The sequence below is a fragment of the Carassius gibelio genome, chromosome B5, assembly GCF_023724105.1.
Source record: "Carassius gibelio isolate Cgi1373 ecotype wild population from Czech Republic chromosome B5, carGib1.2-hapl.c, whole genome shotgun sequence".
In the NCBI taxonomy this organism is placed as follows: domain Eukaryota; kingdom Metazoa; phylum Chordata; class Actinopteri; order Cypriniformes; family Cyprinidae; genus Carassius; species Carassius gibelio.
In genome coordinates this window covers 211,314-230,141 of record NC_068400.1, presented here as the reverse complement: position 1 = coordinate 230,141, position 18,828 = coordinate 211,314, and the positions used below count along the sequence as shown (strand labels likewise).

General features: G+C 39.8%; 1 protein-coding gene across 1 annotated transcript in view; it reads left to right on the top strand.

Moving 5' to 3' along the window:
- The first annotated feature begins 564 nt into the window (after positions 1 to 564).
- The window catches only part of LOC127957433 (CMP-N-acetylneuraminate-beta-galactosamide-alpha-2,3-sialyltransferase 1-like), a 30,351-nt gene continuing 12,087 nt past the window's right edge, over positions 565 to 18,828 (top strand). Inside the window, exon 1 of the mRNA XM_052555964.1 lies at positions 565 to 1,277. Within this exon, the coding sequence (XP_052411924.1) occupies positions 996 to 1,277 (282 nt within the window). The 5' untranslated portion in view covers positions 565 to 995. The remainder of the gene's footprint in view (positions 1,278 to 18,828) is intronic.

Sequence of the window (18,828 nt, the reverse complement as noted above, 5' to 3'; positions counted from 1 at the left end):
GGTAAGTTACGGACCGCAGCTCTGATTGGTTATTTTTTACCGGGAGCGATGGCGTTTCTGCAAATGGCAATAGGACACTGGGAGGAGCCAGAGGAGCTTGATTTTTACACAGATTATCTGTCTCATATTCTACTGTCAGGACATAATGACAGGTTTAATAAATATGTAAAAAATATTTTTTTTACAAAAGTTCCCTACAGCACCTTTAGTGTTTTGGGAAATAAAAAAATCATTTGAGAACTGAGCCAAATCAATTTAGAAAAACTGTAAAGTTTGTCGACAAACTTTTTTATCTAGTTGGTATTAAATGTTTGAGGAACACTATTTAAATCTCACAGTGTGTAATGGTGCTTTGTTGTAGTATTCATGTAGCTAAAAGCAAATACTAAATTAGATCATTGACAACATTTTTTGACAAAAAGTTTTTAGTTTTGTCATACAAGGTTGAATATTAAATAAAAGAGGCTTAATTTTAGGAAACGAATCTCAGCTATTAGGAAAAAAATCTAAATGTGTGCTGATATTTAGTCTTAAGTTATTTTGTGTTTGCTTTTCTAGGTAGATGATCACACAGACAAGATTATTATCAGGAGAGAGAAGACTAGCATCCTGATCACACTCTCCTGGATTGACCTGGATCCTGATCACTGTCCTCAGATGTTTGATATTTCCAGAAAGATCCTCCAGAAAAGATCTCAGAATGTTATGGAATTTTTCCGGAGAACATTTTAACGATTGAGGACTGTATGTTTTAGGGATTTTAATCTAGCAAGGATTTTTTTTCAGGGATTTGTTTCATTGTCTTGCCTCACAACCCATTGTAAGGTTCACATGTTCTTCTTCACAATGTGGACACCTGCTGGAGAGTGAAGAATCACATAATTGTATATTTTCATTTTTCTCAATTATTTTTTTGTGGGAGAACAAAGAATACGTTATAAATCCCTCACTTCTCTTTGGATTCTTTTGGGGTGAAAGACAGACTCAAGCTTAAAATGTCTCGGTTCACCCAGAGGAAAATACGCACATTAACAGGACTTTTGTGTGCCATGACCTTCTCAATGTTTGTGTTCAGTTACACACTCAGAGAACCCTCGCTGTACTTCTTCAGGTCCGTGCTGGGCTTATCAGGAAGAACATGTTCCTGTCAACACTGTATAACTCACCTTGATGATGAAAATGATAGCTGGTTTATGGAACGGTTTAACCAATCCTTCCACCCACTGATGTCCAGGAAAAGCAGCACACTCCCAGACGAGACATACAGATGGTGGCAGGTTAGTCACATAACACTACTTACAGCAGAACAGAATTAGGTCTTTACAAGGGAGAAGATGAAAGTAGGGGACTTAGAGAAATACATTTTTAAATAAAAATTCTATTTAGAGAGGATGTTGTATTTTATTGAAATATTGTAAAGAGAAACCTTTTTTTCTTTCTTTAAAATAACATGCAGTCATTCATTCAAGATTGGCATGAAAGCACATCAAGGTTGCAACAGTGTGCATTAAAAACCATACATATGTCTGTAAAGTTTGTTCAAAATGTCTTTTATCCATCTAAAATGAATAAACACAAATTATTTCAGTGATATATCAACAGATATATCTGGAGCATGTTTCTCCTCTTTTGTTATTGCTATTGGCAAAGTACCCAGTGGGACCTTGTCCATGGGGAAAAGGAAACAAAAGAGTAAAAACTAAATTTAGTTCAAAACCAGGCACATACAATTTCAACAGACAGTTGGGGCTCCTTCTTGGCACCCTCAGAGGATAACTACACAATCTCCACTGCCAGTGGCTTTTGGGGTGCCGCATTTGCCGCGATTGGTAACATGTTTGGTTCTCTCCTGGCATGTGTCAGGACACTAAACATTTAACAATTTTCATCTGCTCAAGCAGAACATTAGTGCCATCTTGTGCTTTAGCAAGGTATCTCTGGCTATAGCTAACATTAAGGTTGCTATAATATAATAGGACTTCCTCTCAACCCTCCCTTTTTATTCTGGAATTCTTCCATATTCTACCATTCTATCCCGCTATAATCATGTTTATACATGTTACCATATTTATTTTATATTTTTAATCTTTCTATTAGTGAACGAACTCATCGCACACCTGTAAGTAATAGGTGCGTAGAAAAATAAGACCTGGTAGGTCGTGTCAACATATAAGGAACTCCCGCACACCATCATAACTTGAAAAATTACAATTGCAAGTTAAGATAGTTTGCGGGAGTTCCTTATATGTAATCTTTCTATTAAAAAATCCCACTGGGAGTATTTTATATGTTTGCTACATTTGCCTCCGACTCCCATAATTTGTATGGGCCAAACCTCATATGAATAATCACGTCCACAAATTCCAAGGTTGCCCAGTTTCCAGATCTTGTGTGAAACACATCTTTCTCACACAAATGACACGTACAAATTTCAACCCATTTTTCCCTCAACTTGTCAACCTACAGGTGCTGGTCATATATTTAGAATATCATCAAAAAGTTGATTTATTTCACTAATTCCATTCAAAAAGTGAAACTTGTATATTAAATTCAGTCATTACACATATTCTGATACATTTCAAATGTTTATTTATTTTAGTTTTGATTATAACTGACAACTAAGGAAAATCCCAAATTCAGTATCTCAGAAAATTTGAATATTGTGAAAATGTTCAATATTGAAGACACCTGGTGCCACACTCTAATCAGCTAATTAACTCAAACACTTGCAGAGGCTTTTAAATGGTCTCTCAGTCTAGTTCTGTAGGCTACACAAGCATGGGGAAGACTGCTGACTTGACAGTTGTACAAAAGATGACCATTGACACCTTTCTCAAGGAGGGCAATACACGAAAGGTCATTGCAAAAGAGGCTGCCTGTTCACAGAGCTCTGTGTCCAAGCACATTGATACAGAGGCGAAGGGAAGGAAAATATTTCTTAAAAAAAAGTTTAGAAGCAATAGGGATAACCGCACCCCGGAGAGGATTGTGAAACAAAACTCATTCAAAAATGTGGAGGAGATTCACAAAGAGTGGACTGCAGCTGGAGTCAGTGCTTCAAAAACCACTACATACAGACGTATGCAAGACATGGGTTTCAGCTGTCGCATTCCTTGTGTCTAGCCACTCTTAAACAACAGACAGCGTCAGAAGCATCTCGCTTCAGAAAGGACTGGACTGCTGCTGCTATGTGGACCACAGTTATGTGCTCTGATGAAAGTAAAATTAGCATTTCCTTTGGATATCAGGGTCCCAGAGTCTGGAGGAAGAGAGGAGAGGCACACAATCCTCGTTGCTTGAGGTCCAGTGTAAAGTTTCCAAAGTCAGTGATGGTTTGGGGTGCCATGTCATCTGCTGGCATTGGTCCACTGTGTTTTCTGAGGTCCAAGGTCAACACAGCCGTATACCAGGAAGTTTTAGAGCACTTCATGCTTCCTGCTGCTGACCAACTTTATGGAGATTGCAGATTTCATTTTCCAACAGGACTTGGCACCTGCACACAGTGCCAAAGCTACCAGTACCTGGTTTAAGGACCATGGTATCCCTGTTCTTAACTGGTCAGCAAACATGCCTGAAAAAATGAATATAATAATATAATAATTGATACTTTTGCCCCACCCCAATTCCAAACACACACATTTTCAAATTAATACCCACAATATTTATTTTAAAATCTTTTATATATCCCTCAATGGCATATTTAAGTCCTACATGAATGGTGGTCCTTCTGTGTACAAAATTTGTCAAAAATAGGTTTTCACTAGTGGTGGGCCGTTATCAGCGTTAACGTGCTGCGTTAACGCGAGACTCTTATCGGGCGATAAAAAAAATATCGCCGTTAATCTATTCTCAAAGTTGGGTTGGGAGCTGGGTCTATACTAAGCAAGCAATGATGACTTTCACCTTGATATTTTATATAACCGACTGGTTGAGGCCAGCCTAACGGACAGCGACACTGAACCGAGCTTTCTTCTGCAAAATTCTCCTCAAAGTCTCTCCTGCAAATACAAAAACAAATACAAATCGCAGTTTGAAACAAACAACAAAATGTGAAAGAGCCCGATTCAGTACTCGCGGTGTTCTGGTGTTCAGGGCTCACGCAGAGAAAGGCATCTCGAGACGTAAAAAATAAGCGTTTTCAAATGTTTTGATCAAAACACTTGAACATCGAATTTGCTTATTTTTGCTCTAGTGCCGACAAATACATACGAAATATGTCAAAATATCCACCTTCGAAATTATGGTCGAAAAAACTGTCAGTTATTTCTTAAGTGAAAGTAAACTGTTGAGGAAAAAAATAGGATGTGTATTATATTGGATGCGTTCATCGTCTCTTAAAGTGACCGCGCCTAATTTAGCTACTGGCTGCTGTAATGTTAATCCAAGAAAATGAAAATGAAAATCACTCACTGCTCTTGACTACTTTGTAGTTTTAACAGTCAAATCAAAAATTATTCAGACACCAGATATATTTTTTGATATATATAGCAAAACTGTAATAATGTGAGAAATGTTGAAGGTGTCTGAATAAATGTTGGTTTCATTGTATATTTCATTTTTACATTGAAGACTATCCAGTGCTTTTTTACATTTAATTATTTAGTTTCTGTACCTTGACACCTAAAAATGTGAAAAAAAAACTTAAAGGGGGGGTGAAATGCTATTTCATGCATACTGAGTTTTTTACACTGTTAAAGAGTTGGATTCCCATGCTAAACATGGACAAAGTTTCAAAAATTAAGTTGTACGTTTGAAGGAGTACTTCCGGTTTGTCACAAGTTTCGGAAAGTTTTTTTCGAGTATGGCTCTGTGTGACGTTAGATGGAGCGGAATTTCCTTATAAGGGCACGTCTGCCGAGCACTGCAGAGCACTGAGAGCACAACAGACTTCACTGATCAGAGCGAGAGCGTCGCGAAATGTCACAAAAGGAGTGTGTTTTTGGTTGCCAGGGCAAGACAACCCTGCACAGATTACAAAAAAAAAACAGCATTAAGGGACCAGTGGATGGAGTTTATTTTAACAGAGCATCAACGGAGTTGTGCAAGTATTTTTGTTTGTTCCCTGCATTTCGAAGATGCTTGTTTTACAAACAAGGCCCAGTTTGACGCCGGATTTGCACATCGTTTATTTCTTAAGGATAATGCAATCCCAACGAAAAAGGGTCACGATCGTGTGTTGGAACGGCATGCGGTGAGTAAAACTGCTTAAAATATCTCTGCCTCCTTGTTAGTGTGTCTGCCTCACCTGCCGGAGCCCCGCTCGGAGCGAGTCGTTGCTGCTGCTGCTTTCGTTCAGTTTCAGCCTTCACAGCTGTCACAGCTTCCAAACGCTCTCAACGCAAAAGCTTACTCGCGTTTGTGATTCTTTAGCTCCGCCCACACGTCACGCTTCCAGCCGGTCTTGTTTTTCCGGGAAAAATCGGTACAGACTATCTTTCTCTTATGAATATAATAAAACTAAAGACTTTTTGGAGTTATGAAGGATGCAGTACTACTCTATAGGTAGTAAAGATTTTAAATAAAAATAAACGAACATGCAAATTAGACAATTTCAAACAGGGCCCACTGCTACAACCTTCACCGGGTCCCCGCTTGTGCAATGTGGAATTAGTTTACAGCTTTTTCAAGCAGTTTGTTATGCATTTTGGAAACAGGAGATGTACATTTCTAATGCACCATCTAGCTTGATAAACCCCTTCTCAAAGACTTACTGTTTTTCAATTTTATTTGGGTAACACACATATTCTGAATGCCTTCGGCAGAATTTGAATGAGCCATTTTAATCTAGATTAATCTAGATTAATTTCAAGATCACAGTGAGATTAATATAGATTAAAAAAATATAATCTATGCCCACCTCTAGTTTTCACACTGACAGCTGTCATTGTAAGACAGATAGCTAATCTGTTTGTTTTTTTTACGAGTTTACAACAGTAACTAAGGGTGATGGGGCTTACTGATAGGTCAACAGTGTCATAAATAATTATGCTGCACTGACACAGCCATTTCCTAAATGTTTAAATCCTTTAGAACTATGCTGTATGGTGCCCAAGAAATGCAGAACAAATCACAATTCTAAAAACAAAATAACAAATTACAAATGCAAATGCTTTATAATGCCAAAAAAGTAAATTTTTAGTAATCCTGAAGATATTGATGAGCTTGTTCAGGTGTACTTGAGAAAGTTTGAAGCTGAACTCTGTAGGACCGCGGCTCTCTATGTCCGAACTTCAAATATTCTAGAAGCTCATAATTTGTGTACAGTTCTAAGGTCTGAAGAGACTCAGATGAAATCTTATTGGAGTGAAGCCGGTCAGTTGAACAAGACATTTTGCAGTGCTTGAGTGTTGTTGTTTCTACTACAAATGATCATTCATATTCAGAAAATAGAACTGAAATTAACATTTATTACAAGATGATTAGTTCAAATCATTTATCCAGTCATGTATTTGGTCATTGAGAATTTTATTTATTTATTTATTTATTTTAATCTTGCATCTCATCTTGCATCTTTAGTTAAGTGTCTACATTTAATGATAATCAAACAACAAAAGACTCTTGGTAGAGTGGAATTTATATATTTTCTAAGAATATATATAGTGTAAATTCTTCCACACCATCACATTCACATCAAACAAAGAGTCAAGTCAAGTCAAGTCACCTTTATTTACATAGTGCTTTTAACAATACTGATTTTGTCAAAGCACTTTACAGTATTAAATTAGGGCTGTCCCCGACTAAGGATTTTCATAGTTAAATCAGAATTTTTCAAATCTTGCCAATATTGCATTGATAATCTAACCATATGTTTGGGGGCGGAGTAAAATACATTAACAAGAGTCATGTGTTACAGAGGAGGTTCCTGTACCGCCTCCCTTGCACTACCAGAGGGAGCCATCGCTCGAATATTAGTTTTACTATGAACTCCATTTCCCACAAGGCCTCACACCTGGGCCTAATTACACTTGCACCTGCACCTCATTTCCACACTCATATAAGCTGCTCACACACACACACTCATTGCGAAGTCTTGATTTGCCCCGGCTGTCAGTTCTGAGCATTAATACCCGTGTTTTGTTTTATTCTCTTGACCCTGGACTGTTTCACGTTATTGATTGTTCTCTGCCTGCCTCGACTTTCTGCCTGATTACCCGACTCTGTCTCTACCTCGCCCCCATTGTTCAGTTTGCTGTCGTTTGACCCCGTCTGTTTGACTATCCCAAATAAAGAGCTGCAAATGGATCAAACTCCGTCTGGTTCTTCACAACATCAACAGACATTCGACATTCATAATTACTGATGTTAACACAAAGGGAAAATGTGTAATGAACACCTTGCAGATACAGTATAAACAGGGTAAATAATGTTTTATGTTTGGATGAACAGATAGCTAACACTTAAAGTTCATCGAAGAAATTAAATTATGTCCTTAATAACTCACCCTCATGTCATTCCAAACTTGTGAGACCTCCGTTTATCTTTGGAACACAGTTTATGATATTTTAGATTTCGTCCGAGAGCTCTCAGTCCCTCCATTGAAACTGTGTGCACAGTATACTGTCCATGTCCAGAAAGGTAATAAAAACATCATCAAAGTAGTCCATGTGACATCAGAGGGTCAGCTAGAATTTTTTGAAGCATCGAAAATACATTTTGGTCCAAAAATAGCAAAAACTACAACTTTATTCATCATTATCTTCTCTTCCGTGTCTGTTGTGAGAAAGTTCAAATCTCTGCTGTGTGATATCAGGTTCGCGAATGAATCATTCGATGTAACCGAATCTTTTTGAACCAGTTCACCAAATCAAACTGAATCGTTTTAAACGGTTGGCGTCTCCAAAACGCATGAATCCACAAATGACTTAAGCTGTTAACTTCTTTTTAATGTGGTTGACACTCCCTCTGAATTAAAACAAACCAATATGCTGTAGTAAATAATTTACTCAAACAGTACACTGACTGAACTGCTGTGAAGAGAGAACTGAAGATGAACACCGAGCCGAGCCAGATAATGAACAAGATTGACCGATCAAGTTTCCATTGATCTTCTTGAACAAGGTCAAGTCACCGTTGATCTTCATGAGCACAGTCAAGTAACCAATGATCTTCATGAGTCAAGTCACCATTAACCTCCGTGAGTTAAGTCAAGTCACAGTTGATCTTCATGAAACCAGTCAAATCACCACAGATCTACCAGAGCTTCGTCACGTCTCAGCTGAACTTCCAGAGCCTTGTCATGTCTCAGCCAAATTTCCAGAACTCTCGTACTATCCTGTCATGGCCATGGAGGACATCATTCCTCCTGTTTTGCTTACCTTCATTCACACACGCACACTCATACAGCTGATTACTATTATCTTAGCGCTCACACTAATCATTCCCATTCATGTTTCTCCTCCTCTCTCGCAGCTGTTTCCCTTTAGAATCAACACTTACACTGATTATCTCTCACCTGATCCTTTTCTCTCTCTAATTCCCTCGGCTACTTCTAGTCACTGTTTGCTCTTTCTTTTGTCGGATTATTGTTGAACGTTGAGTATACGCTCTGTTTTTCAGTTACGACCTCTTCAGCATTTTTTCCTCTGGAGTATACCCTCGCCTTGTCTTGTTTTTTCCTGTCCTGTAGTTACGTGGATAAGAGCCAATCACTCACCTTTGTTCTCTGCCCAGTTCACCTCCAACCAGTGGACTGTCACTCACCTGCCATCTGCGAGTGTTTAGCACCGGGCACAAGGGCAGAGAGCTATTGTGACTCTTTGAAACCCTGTTTTTGGACTCCGGTTCCTGACCTCTGCCCGTCAAGGATCCTCTTTTATTTAATCACAGATCTGCGTCTGCTGACGGCAGTCTCCTTGGTTGAAGTTATAAGTCAATAAACTGTACTGCATAACCTCTGCTTTTGGGTCCTCTGTTCAGAACTCTGACAGTTATTAAGCCTCTCATAAAAAAAACACTACTTGACCCCAAAGAACTTGTTAATTATAGACCAATCTCGAATCTCCCTTTTCTGTCCAAGATACTAGAAAAGGTGGTATCCTCACAATTATATTCCTTCTTAGAGAAAAATGGTATATGTGAGGATTTCCAGTCAGGATTTAGACCATATCATAGTACTGAGACTGCTCTCCTTAGAGTTACAAATGATCTGCTCTTATCATCTGATCGTGGGTGTATCTCTCTATTAGTTTTATTGGATCTTAGTGCTGCGTTTGACACAATTGACACAGCATTCTTTTGCATAGACTTGAACACTTTGTTGGCATCAGTGGAAGTGCATTAGCATGGTTTAAATCGTACTTATATGATCGCCATCAGTTCGTAGCAGTGAATGAAGATGTATCATATCGATCACAAGTGCAGTATGGAGTACCTCAAGGCTCAGTACTATGGCCGCTACTCTTCACGCTTTATATGTTACCCTTGGGAGATATCATCAGGAAACATGGTGTTAACTTTCACTGTTATGCTGATGATACTCAGCTCTATATTTCCTCTCAGCCCGTTGAAACAGACCAATTTGAAAAACTAATGGAATGCATAGTCGATATAAAAAAATTGGATGACGAGTAATTTCTTACTGCTAAATTCAGAAAAAACAGAGGTGTTAATTATAGGGCCTAAAAACTCTGCTTGTAATAACCTAGAACACTGTCTAAGACTTGATGGTTGCTCTGTCGATTCTTCGTCATCAGTTAGGAACCTAGGTGTGCTACTTGATCGCAATCTTTCCTTAGAAAGCCACGTTTCTAGCATTTGTAAAACTGCATTTTTCCATCTCAAAAATATATCTAAATTACAGCCTATGCTCTCAATGTCAAATGCAGAAATGTTAATCCATGCATTTATGACTTCAAGGTTAGACTATTGTAATGCTTTATTGGGTGGTTGTTCTGCACGCTTAGTAAACAAACTACAACTAGTCCAAAATGCAGCAGCAAGAGTTCTTACTAGAACCAGGAAGTATGACCATATTAGCCCGGTCCTGTCCACACTGCACTGGCTCCCTATCAGACATCGTATAGATTTTAAAATATTGCTTATTACTTATAAAGCCCTGAATGGTTTAGCACCTCAGTATTTGAATAAGCTCCTTTTACATTATAATCCTCCACATCCGCTGCATTCTCAAAACTCATGCAATTTGAAAATACCTAGAATATCAAAATCAACTGTGGGTGGCAGATCATTTTCCTATTTGGGGCCTAAACTCTAGAATAACCTACCTAATATTGTTCAGAAGGCAGACGCACTCTCGCATTTAAATCTAGATTAAAGACCCATCTCTTTAACCTGGGGCCTGTTCTTCGTACGTCGCTAACTCAGTTAGGTGGATTTGAATGTTGACGATTTGGCGTAATCTTGGATCATTTGATTCTTCAAAGCTCATCCCGGAGCTGCTGTCATAGCAACAGGTCCGTAAGCTTAAAGGTGCCATATGCAAAAATTGAGGTAAAAATATCCATAACATGACCTACACGCATCAAAAGAATGAGAAGAAATAAGGGCGATGATGTCATTAAAAAAATGTCAAGTTATAGTGCTATAGATATCAAGATATCAACCTTAATTAGCATTAGCATTACTAGCCCCGGCCCGACAGGTGTCGTAATACCAGTTTCGGCCATGGGAGGCGGTATGCGGGCAACATAACCACCAGCCAACCTGCAATACATGAATAACTCGCAGAGCGTACCTGAACCTTTCAGATAAAATAAAATGGGTAACGTTAAGTTATAGCTAGCTAATTATCAAACGCAGCTACGGTTAGCCATCGCTAACATTAGCACGTTTATCGAACAGCCTTCGATACATTTCTATGTTATAACTTCCCGAAAACAAATACAAAAACATATAAAACAAACTTCTAGCGAAATACTAAAAGCATCTAACTTGCAAGTTCGGAGTCGAACCTCATTTCTTTCAGGTCCATCAGTTGTCTCCAGCGATTAAAAGCAGTGCCGATGTTTACTCTGGTATTCTTATCGGATTTGATTTGTGATTCCGAGCGTGGTTGTTTCCCTGTAGCGGGTGTTGGTCTCTTTCAAAGGGCTTCAGCTATCCTTCCGCTCTCTTCCCTGAACTGAAAGTAGTGGGCTGTACTTTCCACCTGATTGACATCTGAATTATTTTTTACAAAATATAGATTTTAAAAAATATATCAGTATAGCCTAGTGACTGCAGAAAAAAAAGTTAACAATGCATTCACAAATTAGGCAATAGGCAATTATTTCATTTTATTGAAATGTACACGTTTTTGAATATTTACATATTATATCTAAATATTCTTTGGGATGTAATATAGAAGTCACTTTAATTATAATATTCGGTCCCTACATGAAGAGAGAGTCATTTGTCTGCTGAGTGAGGAAAGTGAGTCGTTCGCTGCGCGAGTCATTCGCTGAGGAAAGTGAGTCGGTTAGCTGCGCGAGTCATTAGCTGAGGAAAGTGAGTCGGTTAGCTACGTGAGGAAAGTGAGTCGTTCGCCGAGTGAGTCGAAAGTGAGTCAGTTAGCTGCGTGAGTCATTCGCTGCGTGAGGAAAGTGATCCGTTCGCTGAGGAAAATGAGTCATTCGCTGTGTGTGGAAAGTGAGTCGTTCGCTGAGGAAAGTGAGTCGTTTGCTGAGGAAAGTGAGGCGTTCGCGTGAGGAAATTGAGTCGGTTCGCTGCGTGAGGTGAGTGTGTATACTGATGCACCGCCGGCTTGTCAGTGGCAAACTCAGTGGCTACTGGCAACTGTACGGTGAATTCACGCGACAAATCAGTAGCCTTATTTTTGGACAGGACGGCACGCCATAACTCTAGAGTAGACCAAATCACTTTATTGATGCATACTGCCCCCATCTGGTATGGAATGTGGGGTATGACTTGATTTTTTTTTTTGCCAAACATTACAGATGGCACCTTTAAACCTGCTTGGGAGCAGGCTTATTTCATGTAAACACGATTAGATCGCTTCGTTTCAACCAGAACTGATACTCAAAATATGTATGCTACCACCGCTACTTTATCACAAGAGTATCATACTGATCCAGGGACAAAAAATTAAGATAATAATAATTAAAAAAATATTTAAAAATAATATAAAAATGATTAGTATCGCTGGATTGAGTTATCTGAGATAATTGCGCGTTCATGTGTTGGCTTAAAAGGGGATATGTATCGATACTCAAAACCATGATCAGCAGTGCAGCGATTGGCTGGTGGCAGACGGCAATGTAATGACATCATATAATTTAAAATGACACCCGACGAAAAACTTGACAAATTTCTGGACTTTTATAAGGAAACAGCCAAGCAAACAAAACTACATAAATGTTATAATAGATACATGAGACAGATAATAGATACATGTTTTTATTTTTTTTCATGATTCCCAATTGTTTAGATTCACAATTTATAATAGTTGTGCAGTCTTTAAATTTTTATTTCGATGTAGAAATTATCTGTTCATTTCATATTTGGGCAGATTTGTTATGTACCAGCATTAATGAAAGTTTCTTAAGGGTCAATATCATGTTATCTGCATCTCCTGCACTCCATCAAGCCACTCTTATAATAGCAGTCATCACTCAAGATAATGCACGACTCTATTATCTGTATAGCATGTGTGTAAGACTCTAATACAATTATGAAGTAATAATTGTATGGCAAATAAATATTTCAGTGAATAAAACTGGGTGTGTCTATAGTAGGCTGTTATGGACTACACAGCATTTTTATATTATAAAAAAAAAAATATATATGATTATTTTAAATTATTGTCCCTGGATCAGTACGATACTCTTGTAATAAAGTAGCGGTGGTAGCAGACATATTTTGAGTATCAGTTCTGGTTGAAGAGAAGCGATCTAATCCTGTTTACATGAAATAAGCCTGCTCCCGAGCAGGTTTAAGCTTACGGACCTGTTGCTATGACAGCAGATCCAAGATCACGCCTGTAAGGAGGATTTAAGCTGAGTGGATTCCATAAGCGGGTCTTTATTATAGGATGTGAGCATAAAATCCAAACAATATTCACAACTCGTGGTCAGGTCACAGGCTTGGGTCAAAACACAGGCAAAACAATCCACTGGCAGACAAATCCAAAACAGTAATCCAAAAACGTGAGTCAAAAGAGCAAAAGCAAAGATCGTAACAAGTATCAACAATGGAACAATGAAATAACGCTTAGTAAGGCAGTGAACTGGCAATACTTTGCAAAATGGCAGTGCAAACAAATGACTTATATACAGGGTGACAGGAAATGACAAGACAGGAAATGATGTGGCAGGAACAGGAAATGGCAGAGTTCAATATTCAGGTGAAGGCTCCCTCTGGTGGACTGGAGCCTGATCAAACGTTACAGATTCCCTCCCCCTAGGAACACCTCTAGGTGTTCTTCTAGGACGACCCCTTGGTCTGGGTGCCGGACGATCTGGGTGAGTTTGGTGAAAGTCTCTAATAAGTGATGAATCCAAGATGTCCTTAGTTGATACCCACGATCTCTCCTCCGGGCCGTATACCTCCCATTCAATGAGATATTGCATCTGACCCCTCCTCCTGCGAGAATCTAGGATCTCCCGGACTAGGTAGGCAGGAGCTCCCTCGATCTCAAGCGGTGGAGGCGGTTCTTCGTCAGTGGTTTGGGGGTCAATGGGCCGTGGGCCGGTTTCAGGAGGGACACATGAAAGGACGGAGAGATGCGGTAATTAGCAGGCAACTCTAAACGGTATGTAACAGGATTAACTTGACGTATAATCTTAAAAGGACCAACGTACCTTGGACTTAATTTCTTGCACGGGAGTTTCAGGCGTAGGTCACGAGTGGAAAGCCACACCATTTGACCTGGCTGATACTCAGGATATGGAAGTCTGTGTTGATCAGCTTGGATCTTTTGAGATCGAATAGCCCGCTGGAGACGGACATGAGCATTGTCCCAGACCTGTTCACTTCTAATCCAATCATCAACAGCAGGCACTTCAGATGGCTCCCCAGACCAGGGAAACAGAGGAGGCTGATATCCAAGAACACATTGGAAGGGGGTAAGCCCAGTTGAAGAGTGAGTGAGGGAATTTTGGGCATACTCTGCCCATGGGAGGAATATGCTCCATTTCTCCTGTTCATGGCTACAGTATGATCTCAAGTATCTTCCAATCTCCTGATTAAGACGCTCTACTTGACCATTAGCTTGAGGATGATAGCCAGATGTGAGACTGACGTTGATGTTTAAATGTTTGCAAAAATCTCTCCAAACACGGGATGTGAACTGTGGCCCACGATCAGTCACAATATCATCTGGTAGTCCGTAAATCCTAAATACTTGATTGAACAAAACTTCGGCAGTTTCCATGGCAGTGGGTATTCCTTTCAATGGAATGAGACGACAAGACTTAGAGAAGCGGTCAATGGAGACCATGATGGTGGTGAATCCAGATCAGTGACAAAGTCAATAGACAGGTGTGACCAGGGCCGTTGGGGAATTGGTAGCGGTTCTAGAAGTCCTGCAGGCAATTGTCGAGGTGTTCGTGACTGAGCACAGATCTGACAAGCACGTACATAGTTACTGACATCTGCAGATAATGTGTGCCACCAAAAAGAATTTCTGACCAAAGCCGTGGTGCGATTAATTCCAGGCTGTTCAGAAGCAGGGGATGTGTAAACCCATTGAATGGTTCTGTTACGCAGACAGGTTGGAACATAGATTTTCCCAGCTGGGCACTCTGGACGGGATGGCTCTTCGTGTTGGGCATGTTGAATCTCTTCCATAATGTCCCACTGGATAGGTGCGATGATGATGGATGGTGGTAAGATGGTTTCTGGTCTCATCTGTGAATTGGCAGAGTCATAGATACGTGACAATGCATCTGCCTTACTATTTTTGCTCCCTGGACGGTATGTGACTGCGAAATTGAACCGAGTGAAAAAGAGTGCCCATCTTGCCTGACGAGGATTCAAACGCTTGGCATTCTTGATATACTCTAGGTTTTTGTGGTCTGTAATGACCTGAAAGGGATGAAGGGCGCCTTCTAGCCAGTGTCTCCATTCTTCAAGAGCGGCCTTGATGGATAATAATTCCTTGTTACCAATATCGTAATTTATTTTGGCTGGAGTTAACTTTCTTGAGAAGAATGCACAAGGGTGTAACTTGCCGGGTGTTCCATGACGCTGAGAGAGGACAGCACCGATTCCACAGTCGGAGGCATTTTCCGCCTTGACAAAAAGACCATTTGGAGTAGGCGTGACAACACAGTTCTTACAAGAGAGATATGATCCTCCATGGAGCAAGAGTAGATCAAGATATCGTCTATGTAGACAATCACATACTTATTCCAGAGATCCTTGAAAACTTCATTAACAAAGGACTGGAAGATTGAAGGTGCATTGGCCAACCCACATGGCATAACCAAATAGTCGTAGTGCCCCCTGCTGGTGAGAAAAGCCGTCTTCCATTCATCACCCTCACGGATTCTGATGAGATTGTAGGCAGATCTGAGATCCAATTTTGTAAAATAGCTGGCCTCACGTAATTGCTCCAGAGAAGAAGGGATAAGAGGCAAAGGATGGCGATTCTTAACAGTGATAGCGTTGAGTGCTCGATAGTCAATACAAGGTCTTAAACCACCATCTTTCTTGTCAACAAAAAAGAACCCAGATGCAGCGGGAGAGGTGGATGGCCTAATAAACCCATAAGATAAGGCCTCTTCGATGTATTCTTCCATGGCCTTGGTTTCAGGAATAGACAGCGGATAAACACGACTCTTAGGTGGAGAGGTGTTAGGAAGGAGGTCAATGGCGCAGTCCCGGGGGCGATGAGGTGGCAAATTGGTGGCCTTGTCTTTGCTAAACACCTCGGCGAAGTCAGCATACTCAGTAGGGACATTAGTGGGTGGTGAAGTTGGATTCTTGGCTAGATGAGTCCAGTCCAGTGCAGACTGGAAGCTTGGTGGGCAGCTCTAGACAGTGAGAGTGACAATGAGGTGACCAACTGACCAACTCCTTCTCCCTCCAGGAAAACTGTGGTTCGTGTGTAGACAACCAAGGATATCCTAGGATAACTGGGTTTCATGGTGATGATATAACATATAGAGTGATTTCTTCCATGTGAAACAGGCCAAACAAGTTTTATGGGAAGTGTTTGATGAGTGATATGACCTTTACCGACAGGACCATCATCAACGGCAGTAACAGCAATAGGTGGCTCACATTTGATTGTAGGAATGTTCAACTGCTTAACTAAATCTTGATGAATCACATTTGCAGCAGCTCCAGAATCTATTAACGCTGAAAAATGATGGTTTTCATTAGCAACTGACAAAATGATGGGAGCATAAACTGATTTGTAAAGTATTGAACATGTGACTCTCTCGATAACTTGAATAGGGGTTTGCAGCAGGTTTAACAGGACAGTTGGAACAGCGATGTCCTGATTCACCACAGTAGAAACAGAGTTGATTGAGTAATCTTCTTCTCCGTTCATCAGGTGTTAAGTGAGTTCGTCCAATTTGCATGGCTTCAGAGGGAACAGACTGACATGGTGTTTGCGCAGTAATAGTAGGCACATAAGCGAAGTTAGACTTGGGACTTGGTTAAGTTCGTAAAAGATTGTCAATCTTGATAGCAAGGGTAACAAACTGGGAGAAGTCGAGGGAGTCATCTTTACATAGTAATTCCGCTTGTAATTTAGCAGACAGACTTGAACGAAAGATGTGCTTCAAAGCAACATCATTAAACCCACTTTGTGCTGCGAGAGTGCGAAACTGGATAGCATAGTCAGAAGCTGGCCTGTAGTCTTGGCGTAACTGAGTTAGTTGAGTTGCTGCATCCATGCCCCCAGCAGGATATTGGAAGACATCACGAATCAATTGCGTGAAATAACTATAAAACTGCTGGATATGTGTATCATGATCCCAAACAGCAGTAGCCCACTCTAATGCTTTCCCGGTAAGCAAGGTCATGTTAAATGAAAACTTTGTATGGTCTTGGTGATAAGTTTCAGGTTGGTTAGAGAAATAGATAGAACACTGTCGTAGGAAACCAAACACAGTTGTCAGGAGAGCCATCAAACTTATCAGGTAACGCAAATCTTACCGGGTCAGGTCGTGGGGCAGGTAGAGACTGAATGTACTGTGTCAAATGCTCATTGGTGGCTTGTAGCGTCAACAACTGGTGTTGAAAACCATTCAGTAGATCCTTTTGATACTCGATGGTAGAAAGGAGATTAGAGACTTCCGCTGGATCCGCACCGGGCGAAGTATTCAATATTCAGGTGAAGGCTCCCTCTGGTGGACTGGAGCCTGGTCAAACGTTACAACGCCAAAATGTCAACATTCAATTCCAGCTAACTGAGTTAGCGACGTGCGAAGAACAGGCCCCAGATCTGAACGCACGTGCTAGATATGTACTTATAATCACAGGAGCGTTTTTTACTGACAAGATGCGCATGAAAGTCACATTCAATTTTTTTGCACAGCCCTATCATCTAGTTAACAAAGCTAAACAGCGTTGCCCTTTGTTTAATAAGTTACAGAAACTGTTAAACGCACCAACTTAAATAATAAAATACACTTACCGGTTGTGGTCCATAAATAAAGCCTTCTCCAGACAAAGAGGGAACTGCTCCATTTTTCAAGAATAATATTTGTGTGAATCCGGTATTAAACAGATTGAGGAAGCTGTCCTCAGCTAAATGTGCTGCACATAGTTTTACATGTGTATTATAATTTTGGGGAACCGAGTTAAACAAAAATTATAACCATTGATCTCTAAGTACAGCATCCCTGGGAAGGCCAAACAAAGGTGATTGGACTCAGAGATCAAAATAACAGCATTTAGACGACATGGCGACAAACAAAAACGCAGCTCTTCCTCTTCTCTGTCAGAGCGCAAGAAGACCACGCCCCCTTTTTGTGTATTCATAGGGGGGAGGTTAGTCAAAAAACTGTTTTAGTGACGTCATTACCTACTGCAGGAACTAGAGGGATGTAGTCCAAACGGGTCGTTCGTTGTAGGCAAATTCTGTTAAATAAAATATCTCGTTTGGCATTGAACTTTGAGCTTTACAATTTTACAGATGTTAGTTATACTATAACAACAGCATTACACACTAACTAAAGTTTAACCTGTTAGCCAGCACCCCCCATTATGGGACTCACAGCTGAAAGTGCTCTACCTAACTTATAATTGTAACAGTTTCCTACTTCAGTGTGTTACAAACATAATTTTGGTGTCTTTGGAAAGAAGACCCTTGCAGCTTTATCAACCAGATTTGATAATGCTCAAAAATATTAAATGTTATAGACACTGAAGAGCTTTTTTTTTTTTTTTTTTTTTTTTTTTTTTTACCACACTTGAATATTATTTTTATTTGATATAAAAATACATATAATGAGTCCTGGAGCAATCTAGAAAAGTAATGGGTTGAAAGCCACATGTCTCATGAGTTTCTATTTCAAATCAGAAAAAGATATCATGAAAAATGATACTCCTGCATATATTTTTATGAGACTATGTCTACACCCCCACCCCCCAAATATGCAAAAATATATTTCCCAATAGTATTGAAGGCTTCTACAAACTATTTAGTCAGTAAACATACCACTGCATAGTTTTTTTTTCAATTATAAAACACTAGACAGAATCTTAGACATCATACAAGTTATTTATTTGAGCACTAGAAAAATACAATAAGAATAATTGGAGTAAGAAAAATAAGAATAATAAGAAAAATTAAAGCTGCAAGTGGTGATGAACGGGCCCTCGCACCCGGGCTCACCACCTGCGAGTTGCTATAATAAAAGGTGAACATGATAAATATGCATTTAAAGTCATAAATACAAGTCGAATATATTA